The sequence below is a fragment of the Chrysochloris asiatica genome, unplaced genomic scaffold (genome assembly GCF_000296735.1).
Source record: "Chrysochloris asiatica unplaced genomic scaffold, ChrAsi1.0 scaffold00341, whole genome shotgun sequence".
In the NCBI taxonomy this organism is placed as follows: Eukaryota; Metazoa; Chordata; class Mammalia; order Afrosoricida; family Chrysochloridae; genus Chrysochloris; species Chrysochloris asiatica.
The window spans coordinates 2,202,511-2,222,735 of NW_006408859.1; the positions used below are offsets into that span (position 1 = coordinate 2,202,511).

At 42.1% G+C, this 20,225-nt stretch overlaps 2 protein-coding genes across 2 annotated transcripts in view; one reads left to right on the plus strand and one right to left on the minus strand.

The window, feature by feature from the left end:
* Nucleotides 1-2,724, minus strand: part of PTCD3 (pentatricopeptide repeat domain 3) — a 28,821-nt gene extending 26,097 nt beyond the window's left edge. The window contains exons 1-3 of the mRNA XM_006875873.1: nt 2,633-2,724; nt 1,102-1,154; nt 964-1,003 (exon numbers count right to left, since the gene is read on the minus strand). Of these exons, the coding sequence (XP_006875935.1) occupies nt 964-1,003; nt 1,102-1,154; nt 2,633-2,724 (185 nt within the window). The remainder of the gene's footprint in view (nt 1-963; nt 1,004-1,101; nt 1,155-2,632) is intronic.
* A 460-nt stretch (nt 2,725-3,184) lies between these two features.
* The window catches only part of POLR1A (polymerase (RNA) I polypeptide A, 194kDa), an 82,873-nt gene continuing 65,832 nt past the window's right edge, over nt 3,185-20,225 (plus strand). Inside the window, exons 1-6 of the mRNA XM_006875869.1 lie at nt 3,185-3,261; nt 6,448-6,652; nt 7,963-8,112; nt 14,320-14,427; nt 16,237-16,322; nt 16,414-16,517. Coding sequence (XP_006875931.1) covers nt 3,185-3,261; nt 6,448-6,652; nt 7,963-8,112; nt 14,320-14,427; nt 16,237-16,322; nt 16,414-16,517 — 730 coding nt within the window. The remainder of the gene's footprint in view (nt 3,262-6,447; nt 6,653-7,962; nt 8,113-14,319; nt 14,428-16,236; nt 16,323-16,413; nt 16,518-20,225) is intronic.

Genomic DNA, 20,225 nt, shown 5'->3' on the forward strand with positions numbered 1-20,225 from the left:
AGGTTTCTCAACAGAAACCATGCAGGCAAGAAGGCTATGGGGAGGCATATATAAAACTCTGAAAGAAAAAACTGCCACTCAAGAATCCCCTAACCTGTAAAATGCATCCCATACCTAGAGACGGGGCTTGGAGGAAGGCAGAATCTCCAGTGAGTAGCATCCAATCTGCCTAGGCAGAGTTGATGAAATGAAATGCAGATGGTTCTCTTGTGATACAATAGTGAATAACTGTTATCAGGACTGATTGTGAAGGTTGGAAATGTAAAGGTAGACATTTTAGAGCAAGGAGGGAAGTGATTAACTTTTCAGTCTAGGAGCAGAGGTCCCTGGGACCATCAACGGAGAAGAGCCAAGAGCAGGACCCTACCCAGAGAAACAGTGATGCCTGAGATGGAGGCAGCGACAGTGCGTGGAAAGATGAAGCAGTTGGGGCTCTGGATCCAGAGAGGGAAAGCGACTGTGTGCTGAGGACTGGGAGGGTGGTGGGGGGCAGTGTAGGGGGTAGGCTTGCAGGGTATGCCCTTTGGTTGGTTGGTGATACGTGGAGGGGATTGTAACCATGGCAATGGTGTGATGTACGATAAAATGAATGTAAAACTAATGTTCTCCCATGTAAACTATCATATAATTCACAATAAAACACTAAAAAAAAATAGAAGAAATAAAACTATTATTAAGGGGAAAAAATGCATCCCATAATTTATTGCTATAATCATTTTTGTGAAGCAGTTTTAATTCTAGTATATTAACAAATGTTGAATAAATGAGGTAGGGCAATTGTTTAAAAATATATCCAGTGAAAATTAACCATTCATTTATTTAAAGACTACCCCTCTTCACTAGAATTTAAGTGTCTTGATAGAGGGACCTTGTCACTTGTATATCTTCATCTCCAAGACTTAAAATTATGTTTTCCTCATAATAAGCACCCAGTCATTTGTTGACTGAACAATGAATACTCACCAAGTTTTCTTTCTTGGAATGACTACTTCTTCTTCAATACCTTAATGTGAAACAGCAAGCAAAGTGAATTAAAATTTCCCAGTGAAAAGAAATACAATGTGTAGGTTTGAAAATGGATTTCAATAGATTTTGACATACTTCTGACATCAGCTCCTTCAACCTCTGGGAGGGCTGCACTTCCAGAATAGAACCTGCAAAAAAAACCCAAAAGCACTAAAACTAAAATTCACCAAGTAACCAAATCTAATTTTTTAATACCATGGATTGAACCAAGCAAGTAATTTATGCTGATATATACTGAATATCTCTTTGCTGAGGACATTTCAGAAAACGATCAACTGAAGAAATTCCTCATGTCCTTAGGACACAGGACAGTGTTGTTTTGTGGGTAGATACTGAGGAAGAGTTGTTGCTGCTCCGTCAAGACAATGAACAGAAAAATGTCAACGCTATGCACTAACAGGAAAAGGAGCACCAGAAAAAATGAGGGAAGAGGAGGGCTAGGGCTAAATTTTGTTGTTGGTAAGTGTGGAGTCGATTCCAACCCACAGCTACCTGGTATAAGGTTTCCAGAGTGACTTAGTTAAGTTTGAACTGTCAACCTTGTGGTTGGACACTACCTTGCAGTCCTGTGCTTGCGCCACACCAGGGCTGAGTGCCAATGTTAAAATTTCTCCTGTACCAAGTGGTACACTTTCTCTTCTTTGAAGGGCACTGAGTACAAGTGCCTTTTACATCTCATATTAATTTAGCTTAACCCAGTATTTTCGAAAGCTATTAAGGAAAATTTCAGGGTGCTCTTCCTATGGGTGAGAAAACCCTTAAAAACATCATGATGTTGTTAAATGCCGTCGAGTCGGTTCCGACCCATAGCGACCCTGTATAGGGTTTCTGAAGAGCCGCTAGTGAGTTTGAACCGCCTACCTTGAGGTTCAAACCGACTCCGCAGTTCAGTGCATTAACCCACAGTGCCACACCAGGCAGACCTATAAGTATCTCTGAACAATCCAAATGGAAAAAGACAGACCAATTTTACTAGGCTTTCTGTTTTAAATGCCCATCTCCAGGTAAATGAAAATAGGGTTTTTGTCATTAAGTGCCATCGAGGTGGTTCGGGACTCAGCGTTTCGGAGGAACAGCTGAGGAGTTTGAAAGACCGATCCTGATGTTCAAACAGATCTTTTACTTCTCCTACAGCGCCACACCAGGATTCTATCTGAATGGATATTCTCAAATCATGCTTTGAGGGCTCACTGTTAATTCTGAGAGCCAAATATCCAGAGAAACAGTGGCGTTTATGAATTAGTTTGTAATTTGGGAACAATTTAGAGTTCCCCGGAGTAGCTAAAAACGAAGCTCAGATAACTTTTAAAATGTAGGGTGTTTTTAACAGGCACATGCACTAGAATAGGACCAGCCACAGAAGCAGGCTTCTTCTTTTGCTAGCAATGCTAACTCTAGATTGCTGCAGATAACCAGTATACCCTAGGTATGCCTCTCGAACCCTATTTCAAGGACGTGTGCTCTGCCTCACGCGGCTACTGGGAATGCACATGCGCATTTCACTCGGTCGCAGCACTTTCCACAGTACTTTTGGGAAAATGAGAAAAATATAACTATGTTTATCTTGGGCCTTCTTCGTGGAACTTCCCACTCAGGTTTGTCTTACCTGCAACTGGAGGCCCATCCACACGGACCTAACCCCCGACCAGTAGACAGGAAAAGCCTACAGCGGCCACTCAACCAACCAACTGCCGCCATCTTCAGCTTTTTTGCTGAGCATTTGGGGAAGTCACGCCTTCGTCTTCAGGATCAGGGAGGGAGGGAAAGAGGTAGGCGGGAATAGCTCGTCTATTGGTTGGGACGTAACCAAAAGAAAGCAGTCACAATTTAGAAGATTATAGGCTTATGGTTTAAAAGACAAAAGCTAACAGCTCAACTAGCTTCATTTTCCTTATATAAAATTTCAATATCGATTACGTTAACGTTTTATATGTCTTTGATTATTTAGAAAACAAGAAAATGAGAGTCATGAAATTCTTCTTCTCTCCCCCCCATAGTAGAAGTGGCCTCGTCCACGTAAATCTCATTTTATCTAGCGTTTCTCTCGCGCAAGCGTAGTTTGAATCACATGGTTGTAGGCTGAACAGTGAGATGAAACTTTGGTTGTTGTCATTTGGAACGTCTTTCTGAGTGTCGGAACTCGTAACTGACCAGGAGGATGTTGGGCTCCAAGAACATGCCCTGGCGGCGGCTTCAGGGCATTTCCTTCGGGATGTATTCGGCCGAAGAGCTCAAGTAAGGAGTTTATGGGAGGAAGCTAGCTGAACCGTGCCGCTCGTTGGCGCTCTAAACTACTATTCCCAGAATATCTTGCGCCTAGCTTACCCTCTAAGTGTATGATTGATTGGCGCATGGTCTGTTGGAATCCGTAGTTTGGGGAACACTTCTGGGCCAGCTTGTAATGTCTAGAAACAGGTGGAAGTGGGGAAAAAGTTGGGGTGGCAGAGGGAAGGGAGGGCTGGTGAGAGTTGCTGGGTAGAAGTTAGAATTGGAGCGTGATCATCTATCCATCGTCTCATTAATTACACGAGTTTTGGAGTTACTATAATGTCCTCCTTTCTACATCTAATTGAACACATAGTTTACTCTTCTCTGTAAAGTAATTATCCTTCAAGATCCTCTATAGTCTCCTCCTAGTCACTTAATATAGGACATTCTTCAATCTCCATTTTGATCACGGTAGTAATTGACAATCTTGAGCATACCAGTACCGTATTATCATAAGGTTATTCTGTTACAAAAGTTACTAGGTCTACGAGAGAGTATTTTTTACTTATGCTCTCAGTGGAACCAACTCGACGGCACTTAGCAACAACTGTTGTTAAATGCCATTGAGTTGATTCCGACTCATAACGACCCTTTATAGGATTTCCGAGGAGCAACTGGTGAATTTGAACCACCAAGGTTGCAATTCGAACGACCTTGCAGTCCAGTGCATTATCCCACAGTGCCACACCAGGACTCCTAACAAAGTCTCAGTGGAAATATTGCACTAAATCTACATTTTAAATGATTTATAACATTGATACTTGTTGTGAAGTGCTGTCCAGTCAATTCCAACCCATAGCAACCATGTATAGGTTTTCCAAGGAGCAGGACGTTGCAGTTTCACACATTAGCCCACAGCGCCACACCGAGACGCCAACATTGCTACTTAGCAAATATTTATTGAGATTGGTTACAAACATCTTCAGGCTTAGATAACTGCTCATGAGCTTTTAACATCCCAGTCACTACTCACCCAAGTGTCTTTGTGGACTTTAATGCCAGTTGACCATGGCACTGAGTCATTGAGTCTAAAGACCTAGGTCCAGCAACTTTTATTGCTTCATGGTGTTTGGTAATGTCTAAGAAGTTTTCATCATTTTGACCCCTGTATGCTGCAGCCTTCAGTAGGGATTGCATCTCAATGTAAAGAAAACAAAAATCCTCACCACTGATCCAATAATCAACATTCTTATCAACGGAGAAAAGATTGAAGTTGTCAAGGACTTCATTCTTTTTGGATCAACTATCAACACTCATGGAAGCAGCAATCAAGAAATAAAACAACGTATTGCATTAGGCAAATCTGCTGCACAAGACCTTTTTAAAGTGTTGAAAAGCAAAGATGTAAGCTTGAAGACTTACGTGCGCCTGACCCAAGCCATGGTCATTTTAATAACTTCATATGCATGTGAAAGCTGGACAGTGAATAAGAAAGACTGGAGACGAATTGATGCTTTTGAGTTATGGTGTTAGAGAACATTGAAAGTGCCATGGGCTGCCAAAAGAACCAACAGATCTGTGTTAGAGGAAGTGCAGCCAGAGTGCTCCTCGGAGGCCAGGATGGCCAAACTTCGTCACTCATACTTTGTACATATTGTTAGGAGGGACCTGTCACTGGAGAAGGATATCACGTTTGGTAAGGTGGAGGGTCAGAAAAAGAGAGGAAGACCTCCAGCGAGATGGATTGGCAAAGTGGCAGCATCAATGGGCCCAAGCATGGCAACATTTCTGAAGCTGTCCCAGGATCAGGCAGTGTTTCGTTCTGTTGTGCATTGATCGCTATGAGTCAGTACCAGCTTGATGGCACCTAAAAACAACAGGCTCCACCACAAGTAGCTCTGATAGCGTAGTGGTTAAGAATCAAGCTGCTAACCTCAAAGTCAGCAGTTCAAAACTACCAACTGTTCTTCTAGAGAAAGATGAGGTTTTTTGTTCCCATAAAGATTGTCCGCCTCAGAAACCCTATACGGGGTTGCTGCGAGTCAGAACCGACTCCACGGAACATAACCATTATGCTCCATCATGTTCAAAAATGTGTTTGCAGCAAAGGTAAATACCCATGTACAAATAGTCTGTGTCAGACCTTTGTATATTTGTGGATATATTCCCACTCTTCCTCCCATACCCATTCATGTGTGTATCTGTCCATGCATCTACCCTTAGAACACTGTTGCAGGGTTGTATATATAACAGTATTTACTTTTAATCCTTGTGTTTTCATCTTTCTTCTGCCAGTCTTCGTCTTGTATATTGCCTTCCTTGTCACCTGAGTTAACATGTATCTACTCTGATTGGTTGGTTGGTTATGCGCCATGGTTGCGGTTCCGGTTCTGGTTCATAACGACCCTATGTAAGGTTTCTGAGACTGTAAATCTTTACAGGAGCAGAAAACCTCATCTTTCTCTCATGGAAGAGCTGGTGATTTTGAACTGCTGATAGCCAGTGAATTACTCTACCTTCTCTCCTACCCTAGTAACCATCAAAGAATGCTTCTTTTAGCATGAAAACCCTTTCTTTAGTTTTTACAATAGTAGTCTTACACTGTGCTTCATTGAGTATGCAAAGGCTTTTAACTGTGTGGATTATGACAAACTTGATCATCTGCATGTTGCAGGTTGTTAATCAGTCTTCCTCCAATTCTGGTGCCATGTTCTTCTTCCTATAATTCAGTTTCTCAGATTATTTCTTCAGCATACAGATTGAATCAGTATGGTCAAAGAATGCAACCCTGGCACATACCTTTCCTGATTTTAAACCATTGGAATTGTGGTGTGGTGCTGTAGGTTAATGTATTGGACTACAAAGTTGGTTTGAACCACAAGGTTGTCAGTTCAAGCTCACCAGCCACTCCTCAGAAACCCCATATAGGGTAGCTGAGGGCTGGAACTAACTTGATGTCACTTAACAACAACAACAGTGTCCCTTTGTTCTGTTCAAACAAATGCCTTTTGGTCTATGTACAGATTCCTCCTGAGCATAATTAAGTGTTCCAGAATACTCAATCTCCACAGTATGCATGAGGAAATAAATGCTAATCAGTAATTACTTGACTTTGTTTTCTAAGTGCTAAAAAAGTTCAGAACCTTCAGCAAAGCTGATAAACTTAATTTTCTTTGGTCTTTAAATTTTTTTTTCCCTTCTTTATTCCTTTAGGAAATTAAGTGTTAAATCCATTACAAACCCTCGGTACTTGGACAGCCTGGGGAACCCATCCATGAATGGCCTGTACGATTTAGCTTTGGGCCCTGCAGATTCCAAAGAGGTGTGCTCCACCTGCGTGCAGGACTTCAACAATTGCTCCGGTCACCTGGGCCATATTGAGCTCCCACTTACGGTGTACAACCCTCTCCTTTTTGATGTAGGTCCTGCCTTGGGCTGCCTTGGGTATGTGGCTCTCTGGGAGACTGGTAGGATTTGTGAGTACTACTCTTCCCTCGAAGTACTTGACAGGGTTCAACGGCAAATGCCTTTGAGCTAAAGGATTCTTCTGTGTGGGACCTTGAGGAGTCAAATTCAGTAAACTCATTTGACCTCTAGCCTCAAAGAAATTAATTTCAGTTGATTCCAGTTAAGAGCCACTGTCTGACTCTGGTGGTGCTTATGTTCCATGGAGTCAGATTCTGACTCAGAAACCCTGTACAGGGTTTCCGAGGCTGTAAATCTTGACGGGAACAGAAAGCCTCATCTTTTCCCACGGAACAGCTGATAGTTTCGAACTGTTGACCCTGAGGTTAGCAGCCCGGTTTGTAACCACTACGCTACTGATTCTAGTCACATGAATACTCTACACCTTTTGTTTCCAGGTTTTCAGTTCCTTCACAAGTCTATGAGACTCCTCACTGGCAGTAGAGGAGTCCTGGTGGCACTGTTGGATAAGCATTAGTCTGCTAACTACAAGGTTGGTGGTTCAAACCAGCCAGCCACTCTGTAGGAGAAAGAAGAGGCTATCTGCTCCCATACAGATTTTCAGTCTCAGAAACCATATATAGAGTCACTGTGGCTCTTCAAGATAAGCACTGGACTGCTAGCCACAGCTAGTTGAAAACCCACTAGCTGTTCCTTGGAAACCCTATACAGGGTCTCTGTGAGTTGGAACTGGCTCGATGAAATTCAACAACAGCAACAGGCCTGCCGTTGGGCCCTCCAGGTGTTTACTTGATGGCAGGGAAAGGCAAATCCCAGAAGACCAGACAGTGAAATAAGAGTGAAACTGCTGTCTATGGAGTCCCACTGGTACATTTTCAGCTTTTTAGATCCATTAACTTGGGCTAACATAAACACTTGGAATGAAATAAAGGCAGTTGTTGTTAAATGCCCTCAAGTTGGTTCTGACTCATAACAACTGTGTATAGGGTTTTCTAGGAGCAGCTGGTGATTTTGAACAGATGATATTGCAGTTCACACCAACCTTGCAGGCCAGTGCTTATCCTACAGTGCCACACCAGGACTATGCACCCAAAGTATTTTCAGGGTTTTGATGGATTAAATTACAACCATAGGAGAAAATATAGGGGAATATGGAGGGCCTTTATAAGCATATAGGCTAAAGTAGAACTGTAATAGCCTGCTTCAACTATGTAAAAATGAAAATTTTAAGTACATTAAAATCTTCATGGACTTGTATATTTCTTACTAATTGAATGTTTTCGTTTTATTCCTTCTCTTCAGAAACTCTACCTGTTGCTCCGGGGCTCCTGTTTAATCTGTCACCTGCTGACTTGCCCCCGGGCTGTGATTCACCTCTTGGTCAGTCAGCTGAAGGTTCTGGAAGTTGGGGCCCTGCAAGCAGTCTATGAGCTTGAGCACATCCTGAGCCGGGTAGGTGGGTAGTAGCAGTCATGGAAATCAGAGTGGTGGTGTGGAACAAGAGATGTTTGTATGTCGTCTGCAAGAATTGCCATTCTGACAGTCACCAGAAGGTTTGATTGTTGTGCTTTGTAAGCGATATAAGCTAGGTGTGAAACCGTGAAGCTGGAAGAGTAATTATAAAAACAGCTTTGGAATACCATTTTACTTAACAGTTGGCTGTTTTTTCTGACTTGGACCTGAGATCCAACCAAGCTTCATTCATTGCTTTTGATTATTATAGCTCTTTGAACTCTTTTAATATAGAACCCTCTTCCCTTTTTCTCTTTTTCATGATGTTGACTCTTGACAACTCAGTGTCAGTTGTAAGATTTCTCATATTCTGGAGTCTCTGCTTATTTCCTCATTAAATTCACATATTGGCATGACAGCCTAGAAGATGTTGTTATTGTTAGGTGCCGGTGAGTTGGTTCTGGTTCATAGTGGCCTTGAGTATAGTAGAACAAACTTGTCACTGTCAGTCCATCTCATTGATTTGTTTTATTGTTAGGTGCCGTCGAATAGGTTCAGACTCATGGCGATCCTATGCACACCACAATAACACACTGCTACGTCTGTCGCCATCCTTACAATCATTGTTACGTTTGAGCCCATTGTTGCCATCACTGTGCCAATCCATCTTGTTGGGGGTCTTTGTCTTTTTCGCTGATTATCCACTTTACCAAGCATAATGTTCTCCAGGGACTGGTCCCTCCTGATAACGTGTCTGAAGTATGAGAGATGAAATTTCGCCATTCTAGCTTCTAAGGAATGGTCTAACTGTACTTATTCCAACACAGATTTGTTTTTTCTTCTGTCAGTCAATAGTGTTTTCAGTATTCTCCAAAACACCCTAACTCAAATGCATTAATTCTTCTGTGATCTTCCCTATTCATTGTCTAATTTTCATATGCATATGAGGCTATTGAAAATACCATGGCTTGGGAAGGCACACCTTACTCCTTGAATTGACATCTCATTGCTGGTCTCCCTTTTTTTTCACTGACCCTTCACTTGACCGAGCATTATCTCCTCTCATGTGATTGGTGCCTCCTGATGCCATCCTTGCTTCTAAGGAACATTCTGGCAGCTCTCCTTTCAAGATAGATTTGTTCGTTCTGGAAGTCCATGGTACATTCAGTATTCTTCACCAGTACTACAGTTTGAATGCATCAGCTTATCAGTGCTTGTTTTTCATTGCGCTGCTCTCACATGCCTATGAGGCTACTCAAAATGCCATGGTCTGGGTCAGGTACTCCTCAATCATCTATGTGACATCTTTGCCTTTTAACATTTTAAAGAGATCTTTTGCAGCAGATGTTCTCAGTGCAGTACATCGTTTGATTTCTTGATTGCGGCTTCCTTGGACATTGATTGTTGATCCAAGAAGAATGAAATCCTTGACAACTTCATTCAATACTTTACATTTATCATATTGTTCTTCATTGGGCCTGTTGTAAGGATTTTTGATTTATGTTCCGATTTATTTTTTAATGAAAGCTGTAGTATTTTACTTTCATCTGTAAGTGCTTCAGGTCTCTTCACTTTCATTGAGCAAGGTTGTGTCATCTACATATCTCGTGTTAATGAGTCTTCCTCCAATCCTGATGTCACATTCTTCTTCATATAGTCGAGCTTCTAAAATTATTTGCTCAGCATACAGATTGAACAAGTAAGGTAAAAGAATACCACCCTACACAATAGGATACCTTTTCCAATTTAAACCATGTAAGGAGCTCTGATAGCGTAGTGGTTACAAATCGGACTGAGAACCACAAGGTCAACAGTTCAAAACTACTAGCTGTTCCACGGGAGAAAGATGAGGCTTTCAGCTCCTGTAAAGATTTATAGCCTCAGAAACCCTGTACAGGGTTGCTATGGGTCAGAACCTACTCTATAGCACATCACCACCACCATACTCTGTTCAAACGATTCCTTCTTTGTCAATGTACAGGTTCTGCAAGAGCAGTTTTAAGTGTTTTGGATTACTAATTATTTGTAACATTATCCATAATTTGTTTTGATGTTGTTGTTGTTAAGTGCCATCGAGTCGGTTCCAACCCATAGCGACCCTGTATAGGGTTTCTGAGGAGTGAATGGTGAGATTGAACCTCCAACTTGGTGGTTCAGACGACTTTGCAGTCCAGCACTTTAACTCACAGTGCCACACCAGGACTCCATTTGTTATGATACACACAATCAAATACCTTCATGTAGTCGGTAAAACATAGGTAAACATGTTTCTGTCATTCTCTGCTTTGGTCCAAGTTCTGTCTGACATGATCAACGCTCTTCCTTGTCCCACATCCTCTTCTTAATGTGGCTTGAACTTTTGGCAGTTCTTTGTTGATATTCAGCTACAACTATTTTGAATTTTCTTTAGCAAACATTTGCTGGCAAGTGATTTTAATGATATTGTTTGATAATTTCTGCATTCCATTTGATTGTCTTTCTTTGTAGTAGGCACAAATGTGGATCTTTTCCAGTTGATGGATCAAGTACTGTCTTGCCAACTCTTTTAAGTAACAATAGCTTCCAGCATTGCATAATGTTGGAATATCTCAAGTGGTATTTGCAGCGGAGTGAATTACTTGATAATGCTCTCCTAGCCATCTATATTCTTTATAACTCCCACCAAATGACTGGGTTGTTGTTGTAAGAGTCGTCAAGTCAGTCCCAAATCATAGCAACTCTATATAGGGTTTCTGAGGAGCAGCTGTTAAATTTGAATCACTGACCTTGTCCAAACTGACCTCGTGGTCCATTGCATTATCCCACATCAGGACTCCAGTGTGGTTACGAATCGGGCTGCTAATCTCACGGTCAGCAGTTTGAAACTACCATCTGTTCTGCAGGAGAAAGATGAGGCTTTCCGCTCCCGTAAAGATTTACAGCCTGGAAAACCTGTACGGGGTGACTCCAAGGCACATAACAATAACAGGACTCCAATGATTGGGTAGGGCTATGCGAATGTGGAGTGTTTGTGGTCCACCAAGGGGATTGGATAGCTTGCTAATAATGTAAATACAGTACTTGGCACCCTTAGGCTTGGGCCTTGCAAATGAGGCATATAATGCCCCTAACATGGGCATTAGTAAGTTTTGCCTTCCCACTAGATTTAAAATGAGCCTTCTTAGAAGCAGAAAGGGATATTTCAGTACCATGAAGAGAGAGACAGGAGTGGATTGGACCCTGAGATCCCATTCTTGTTTAGGAAGCCAAGCTGTAGTTGGAGAAGTGGCAGAGAAGCAGCAGCAGCAGAGCTAGGAGACGTGCAGGAGATGGTGTGGTGACCTTCCCAGCCCACAGAGCCAGAAAGCAGAGTGCCTGTTGGCAGAAGGCTTGCTGGCAGAGTGGGCGCCTCCAACACTTAATTGGTGTGCGGGGAAGCTAGGTTTGTTGACCCGTGGATCTAGGGCTGAGTGTCTTTTGGTGGTGCTTACTGGTGCAGTGGGCATTAATTGGCCAAGTTAAAAGAGCTTTGTAACACTTGCTTAAGCAGGGTAGAAGCCAAAGGGCTGTGTGGCTTAGATGCCAAGGACCAGAGAGGCATGTCTGAGAAGAAGCTATTCAGACTAAAGAACTATATCCTAAGAATTTCTGATCTTGAATTGAAATATGTTAACTTCCCTAATAAACCCCATATTGTGAGTATTGTCTGTAAGTTTTATGTGACCATTGCAGCACAATTGCGAACCCAGCAATAGAGAGTGCTGTGGAGGGAGAGTGGAAGCAAATCTGTTCTCCGCCTGGACTGATGCTGATTGTGACTTTCCTACTTACCGGTGAAGGTAGAAGAGGTCAAACAACACCATTTTTACAGTATTCCATCAACTCTCTGTTTTTTTTCATCATTGCCTACAATGTGGATTATTATAAGCTATGGATAACATTGCAGAGAGTGAGTATTCCAGAACACTTAATTGTGCTCATGAGGTATCTACGTAGACCAAGAGGCAGTTGTTCGAACAGAACAAAGGATCACTAAATGGTTTTAAATTAGGAAAGGGGTGTGCCAGGGTTGTATTCTTTCAATATACATATTCAATCTGTGTACAGAACAAATAATCCAAGAAGCTGAATTACGTGAAGAACAAGACATCAGGATTGGAGGAAGACTCATTAACAACCTGAAATATGCAGATGATGGCAAGCTTCCTTGATGAAAGTGAAGAGGACTTAAAATACTTACTGATGAAGATCAAAGACCACAGCCTTCCGTATGGGTTGCACCTCTGTGTAAAGAAAACAAATATCCTCACCACTGGACCAATAAATAACATCAAAATAAATGGAGAAAAGATTGAAGTTGTCAAAGACTTCATTTTGCTCTAATCATGGAAGTCACAGTCAAGAAATCAAATGATGCACTGCATTAGGCAAATTGCTGCACAAGACCTCTTTAAAGTGTTCAAGAGCAAAGCTGTCAGCTTGAGAACTAAGATGCGTCTGACCCAGGCCATGATATTTTCAATAAACTCATGCATATGAACGTTGGACCATAGAAGAATTGATGCATTTGATTTATGGTGTTGGAGGAGAATATTAAAAGTACCGTGGACTGTTGAAAGAACAAACCATTCTCTCTTGGAATAAGTACAGCCGGAATGCTCATTAGAAGCTAAGATGGCCAGACTCATATTTCAGACATGTTATCAGGAGGGACCAGTCCCTCGAGAAAGATAGCATGTTTAGTAAAATGGAGGGTCCGAGACAGAGAGGAAGAGCCCAACAAGATGGATTGGCACAATGGCAGCAGCAGTGAACTCAAACATAGCAACGATTGTGAGGTTGGTGCAGGACCGGGCAGTGTTTTGTTCTGTTGTGCACAGGGTCACTATGAGTCAGTACCGACTCAAAGGCATCCAACTGCAGCTAGAGCAACTTTCTTTTGAAATCTCTTGGAATTTTCTCTATATAAGATTATGCCAATCTGAGAATAGGACAGATATTTTTTTCAATTTCCCTTCTTGTCTTATTGCTCTAGCTAGGACTTTAGTACAAAGTGGTGATGAAAGACATCCTTATCTTGGTTTGATTCTCAGGAGGGATGTATTCAGTCTTTCTCTAGTGAGAATAACGATGGCTGTTGGTTTTGCTTTGTTGTTGTTAGGTGCCATTGAGTCAGTGCCGATTTACAGCAACTTTATGCACAACAAAACACTGCCTGATCCTGGGCCAACTTCACTATTGTTGCCATACTTGAGTCCATCAATGCTACCATTTAGCCAGTCCATCTCGTTGGGGTCTTCCTCTTTTTCTCTGATCCTCCACCTTACCAAACATCCAAACATGATGTCCTTTTCCAGCAACTGCTCCCTCCTAACAATATGTCCAAAGTATGAGAGATGAAGTTTGGCCATCTTGGCCTCCAAGGAGCACTCTGGCTGTCCTTCTTCCAACACAGATCTGTTGGTTCTATGGGCAGCCCATGGCACTTTGAATATTCTCCTCCAACACCATGCTTACATGTCCTTAATTATGCTGAGAAATTTCCCTTCTGTTTTACTGAGAATTTTTATCAGGAAAAAATGTCGGATTTTATCAAATGTATTTTCTGTGTCAACTGAGATGATCATTTGATTATTTTTCTTTGTTTTATGTGGTGAATTGCATTGGTTGATTTTCTAATGTTGAACCGTCCTTGCATTGCTGACTGTAATGTATTATTTTTTTGCTACCCTGTTGAAATCTGTTGTCTAGAATATTTGCGTGTATATATGAGGGATATTGGTCTGTAATTTTCCTTTTTATGTTTTTGCCTGGCTTTTGTATCAGTCTTATGCTAGCTTCATAGAATGAATTAGGGAATATTTCTATTGAACCCTGTCCAGGGGTGACCCTGCTGATAATTGAAATACTGATGGCATAGATTCTAGCATAATAGATGAATTGTGGTCAGGACTTTTAAAAGAGGATTTTTAAAGTATTTGATCTTGTCTTCACTGTTTTCAAGTTAGGTTTGGTCTGAGTAAACTTACTCTCCTTGATTAGAAACAGGGTATTCTTCCCTTGGTTTTTAAAGTAGTGATGTCTTTGTTTTGAAAATACAGCACAGCAGCCATGAAATTTCCCTCTCTTCTCCTCCCACAAATTCTCCCACCCTTGAAGAGGCTAGCCTCAGTGGTGCTATTTATCCAACAGACATGTAACAACATGGTTTTCTTCTTTGCTTTTCAGTTTCTGGAAGAAAATGCTGATCCTTCTGCCGTTGAAATTCAGGATGAGTTAGAACAATACACAACTGAAATTGTACAGAATAATCTCCTGGGGTCCCAGGGAGCACATGTGAGTTATCCTTCTTGCTTTCCCCTAACACTGTTTTTAGTGTTATCATTGATATTAGTTCTGCACTATCAATAATGTATACTTTTGACTTCCCAAGGTAGACCTGAATTTGAACCTCAACTCTGCCTTTTAAGATACCTGCAACCTCATAAGCTACATAACCTTCCCTGAGCCTCTGTTTCCTCATGTCTGATTTCTGCCTGCAGGATCAGTCATGCAAACTTTAAAATGGTGCCCTTGTCCTTTTCTTCATTCTTTCTCCAACACTGAACCACCACCACTACACCTCCGTCCCCATAGCAGATGTGTATTGATTTGCTTAATGAAGAAATGAGGTAGATAATCAACCTACACTTGTTAGTAGCTGGTGCATCGTTGACCCTTGACTGATGGTGATCCCATTGTTACAAAGTAGAACTGCTCCATAGAGTTTTCTTGTCTATGATCTTTATGGAAGCAGTTTGCCGGGCTGTTCTTCTGTGAAGCCGCTGGGTTGGTTCTAACCACTAACCATAAGTTAGCAGCTGATGGCAAACCACCTGTGACACCCTGGCATCTCTTCATCTTGAAACTAGTCTTGAAATTCCCTGCCTAGATTTCACACCAGAGATTCTGATATAATTGCTCTGGATTAGGTATGCGTTGACGGCATTGAACAGCGAGAATGCAAGTACAGGTTACAAAGCCTCCCCAGGTGATTCTCATTTGCAACCTGGCATTGATCCATTCATGTGGTGCAATGATAAGATGTGGCCCTCAATCTTGGGGGGGCAACAGGGAGACTGTACTGGCTTTATTCAGAGAGCTTTGCTTTAAATAAAAGTAACTAGCATTTCTTGAGTGATTGTTGTGCCTCAATTTACCCATATGAGCACTCAAGACTCTCAGGATTGATAAGGAAGCCTTTATTAGCTGGCCAGCGACTATAACCTCCCTAAAAGCAGGAAAAACTGCAGCCCCGATCCAGTTTTTCATAGAATATTTATATATAGGCAGTCTGACATTATCTTGTACAAACCAAGGGTATGATGTATGCTTGAGCTGTTAGGGTGGGGGCTAGGAGTACATCAGCGGGGACAGTTACTTCTCAAGATTTCTCAAGATTAACTTGAGGCTAGGGGTACATCTGCCGGGACAGTTAGTTTTCAAGATTAACTTTGGCCGGCTGTTCTCAAGGTTAGCCTTGGCCGCTGGCCACAGTATCCTGTGAGTAAGACAGGCCCACTCAGATGTGAAGAATTTGCATAAGCAGTGTTACAGAAGCCAAGTTTAGCCAGAGTTAAGGGGGTAGGAGGTTTCTGAATCCAAGGGAGTTGTTGATGCTAAACATTTCCCACTTCCCTGATCCTTTCTTAAAAATTAGTTATTCTAGGGCAATTGGGCCTTACAGATTAGTGTGTTCTCAGCTCCCCCAATACATTTGATCATCTCTTTGTCTTTCTAACGACTTTGATGTTGTGGTTATTATTCTTACTCCATACTGTGAGTGAAGGAACTTAAGTCTTAAAGAGGTAGCTCAGTAATTGGCAGAGCTAGGCTCTCATAAGGTTTTGTAGAAACTTTTGTTTAAAATCCCCTAGTTAAAAAAAAAAAAAAAGGTGGAAACCCAAAGGGAATACATCCTAGATTCACTTAAAAGTGGTGGCGCTGTAGGATAAGCACTGGACTGCAAGGTCGGGTTTGAACTTCAAGATCGGCAGTTGAGATTCACCAGCAGCTCCTAGGAAACCCCATACAAAGTTGCTGTAAGTTGAAACCAAGTTAACTGCAGTACAACAACAATAAGGTGCTTTGATTTTTTTTGAACAGGTGAAAAATGTCTGTGAGAGCAGGAGTAAACTTATTGCTCAGTTCTGGAAGGCGCATATGAGTGCAAAGCGATGTCCTCACTGCAAGTGAGTAGCGGGCTTTTGCCTTTCCCCTTCCCCATGTGAGAAGTCTGCGGCCAGAGGTTTTCTCCTCAATCACTACTGTGCTTATATGTAGGACCGGACGGTCAATTGTCCGAAAGGAGCACAACAGCAAGCTGACCATCACATATCCAGCCATAGTGCACAAGAGAGGTGACCAGAAGGACACAGAGACCCTGGGTAAGCAGGCTGCCTCAAGGAAGGCACTACTAGGCCAGTGAATGTGAACCAAACTTGTGAATTCTGGCCCCTTTTGTCAGCATATTTCTCAGCGCGGTAGTTATGACCTCATTCATCTCGAGCGGGTGCTGGGGAGTGTCAGCCAGGCCTCCCGCACAGGAGGACTCCTGGACTGGTGCCTCTTTCTCAAGTATAGTTTTTCTGAAAGGTTTTTGAGGAAAAAAACTAACATATTTACCAGGCATTTTGAAACTTTTTTGGTAAAACACATAAGATTTTCTGTTGTAGGTGAATTTTTAATAAAAGATAGCAAGAGATCCTTGGGACTTTCTGTAGGCTGCTCCTGGCTATAATATGCCATTCTTGCCTCAGCTCTGCTCTGTCCTATGAAAAAATTTCAGAGAACTGATTTAATCCTCCCACTTTTTTTTTTTTTTTTTCATTTTTCTTGTGAATTGGATGAAGGTTTACAGAGCTGATCAGTTTTCCATTCAACATTTCATAAACATTTTGTTTCATTTCATTGACTGCAGTTCTCACAGTGAAACATCTCACCTCCCTTTGTGTGTGTGTGTGTGTGTGGTATTGTGTTTGTTTGAAGTTTTTCTTTTTTTTTTAACTTAGAAGTGGTAAATATTGAATAAGATATTCTGTGCGGCGTGCTAAAACCAGTGTCTGCGAAGCAGTAATGTGCTCTGGAGATGTTGACTGTTCATTTGTTAGCATACAGTCAGTGTGCCAGGGTAGTGAGAGCACAGCTGGGTTCTCTGCTCCTGATTATCAGTGGTGTGGATGGAGTCCCCTTTGAAAGCTTGGCTTCCAGCTCTGTTGAATGGGACAAACAGAACAGACCGTCTAGAGAGGAGGATTTTACACGTGTGACAAAGCCCACAGCATAATGTTACCAAGCCTTATTCCAGAGTTTGGGAATATGGAGTCTGGGGCTTTGTCAAAATTTAAGGAGTTCATTTTGATATAATACTTTCAAGTAAGCCATAGACTTTATTTGAATTTTTGTCAATTTTTCCAGTAAGGTCTTGTAGGACATAACCCAGAATTCCCATGCTGCATTTACAAAGCCTGTGTAATTTTGTTGAATGCTTACCAGTTGAACTAGCTGCAAGGGATGATTTCCCTACTAAAAAACAACTCTGTTACCACTGAATGGATTCGACTCAGAGTGACCCCATGTATGCAGAGGAGAACTGCCTGCTAGGGTGGGTTCTCTTGATTCTCATTATACACAGAAGTAGATGGCCAGGCCCTTCTTTACATGGTGCAGCTGAGTGGGTTCAAACTGCCCATCTTTGCTTTAGGTTAGTAGTTGAACTTGTGCCACCCAAAGACCTGGATTTTCCTACTCTCACCTTATTACTGTTGTTGTTGTTAAGTGCCTAGCCCTTAAAGCAATTTTCCTTTAGCACCATTTTGAGAATTACTACTCCAGTTCTTGGGGAGAAAGATGAGGCTTTCTGCTCCTGTAAAGATTTACAGTTTTGGAAACCCTGTACAGAGTCGCTATGAAGCGGAACAGATTCTCCAATAACAACAGCAACTCCAATTCTTAGGGCACTCCTCTGGTAGCGTAGTGGATTCAGGCTGCTAGTCTTCAGGTCAAGCAGTTCAAAACTACCAGCAGTTCAGCAGGAGGAAGATGAGGCTTTCTGTTCCTGTAAAGATTTAAAGCCTGGGAAACTCTGTACTCCAAGGCACCCCACCACCACTCCAATTCAAAAGATGGCTGAGAAGATGTTTACAACTAGAAAAAGAATGTCTAGCAGTTGAATGCCTTTGCCAGACCTGTTCTTCCCAAGTAACCTTTGACTGCAGCTATGAGAATATCATGGTGTCAACCAGCGGTCTGCGCATTCCTTAGTAGATAAAGCAAGAACAAGGAATAACGGAAAATGAGCTCTTAAAAGTATTTCAGAACTGGGCTTAAATTACTTAGCAAACACTTATTCTATGCTAAGGACCCTGTGTGAGGCTGCACGTGGTACCAAGGTAAAGATCAGTCCCTATGGCCTCTGCCCAGAGGAGGCCAGAAATCTCAGATCAGTGTCTCCAGGGAGCAGCTGAGAGGAAGCAAGTGAGCATTCTGAGATGGGTCTGGCCCTGTTCCTGGTACCAGAGGGAGCCAGAACCCAAGGCCTGTGCCTAAATGGTCCCGGTAGACAGGTGATCCCATAAGGAACAACATGAGTGTGAGAGTTGCCGCATATGCCCTAGAGTGCTCTAGGAGCCCAGGGTGTCCATTAGCATTTTAACAGACTGAGACTCCTTTTAGCCAAGACACTTAACACCCACTGTGATCCAGTCTTCCCCAAGTTACTTCATCTCCAAACCCCTTTTTCAAATGACAGCTCTTAACAGCTGAATGAAATGTACATTAGAGATTCTCTGAAAGCCCATACTAGGAAGATTTTTACTTTTGTGGATTGTAGGAAGGGGTGCAGCCAGCCATGTGAAGACGTGGCATCCCTCAGGTCTTTTCTGACTTGAAAATCCTATGATTGAACAGCTCCAGTCTGTCTGCTCTCTGTGATTAAACTGGTAGCATGCATTGCCAAATTCAACCAATCCTCAACCCTTTCAGAGCTGTTTATTAAGAGAGAAAATTCAGATAATTCATGTCCAGAAATGCCCATAAAATTGTTCTTTAGGTTAATGGGGTCTGTTATTGCCCACTGAACATCCATAGTTTTGTAATGTTGTGGTCAACCCTGAACCTTAGAGCCACTCTTTATAATAAACTGGGATTTTCTTCAATCTCATTAACTTGTTAAAATGTTTTGCTTTTATAAGTATCAAAATTGAAAATTAAAATATACTCCTTGACCTAGCAAGTGCACTGCTAGGAGTTTATTCTAAGGAATTATTTGAGCATCCACAGTCTTATTGAAGTAGTTTAAAATCAGGAATGATTAAATGTCTGTTGTTAATACAAGAGTAGTTAAAAATAGGTGCAAAAGGCTAATACACTTGGCTTTGGACTGCAAGGCTGGAGGTTCAAGTTCATCCAGAGGTGCCTGAGAAGGGAGACTTGGCAGTCTGCTTCTGTTGACTCAGCCACTGAAAAGCTTCTACAACACAGTTCTCCTCTGACACACTGGGGAAGACCTGGAGTCGTTGTCAATTTGACATTAACTGATACAAGTAATATTTCTATAAATTTTGGTCTATCTATGGTTATCTAAGGAGTCCTGGTATGGCACTGTGGGCTAATGTGCCAGACTGCAAATCCGTTTGAACTGCAAGGTTGGCGGTTCAAGTTTACCAGCTGCTCCTCGGAAACCCTACACAGGGTTGCTATGGGTCGGAACCAACTCGACAGCACATAACAACAACAACACGATTTTCCAAAGGAGCCCTGGTGGTGCTGGGAGTTAGATCACAGGGTTGCTGGTTCAAACCCACCAGCTACTCCACAGGAAAAAGGTAAGGCTAAGGAGTCCTGGTATGGCGCCATAGGATAAGCACTGGTGACCTCAAGGTCAGTTTGAACCACAAGGTCGATAAGTCAAACTCACCAGCCGCTCCTTGGAAACCCTATACAGAGTCACTATGAGTCAGAACTGACTCGAAGGCACTTAACAACAACATCTGTTCCCATAAAGATTTACAGTCTTAAAAAAACCTGTATTTGGTCCCTATGTGTTGGAATCCACTCGCTAGCAGTGGGCATGGGCTTTTTCTTTTTTTTTTTTT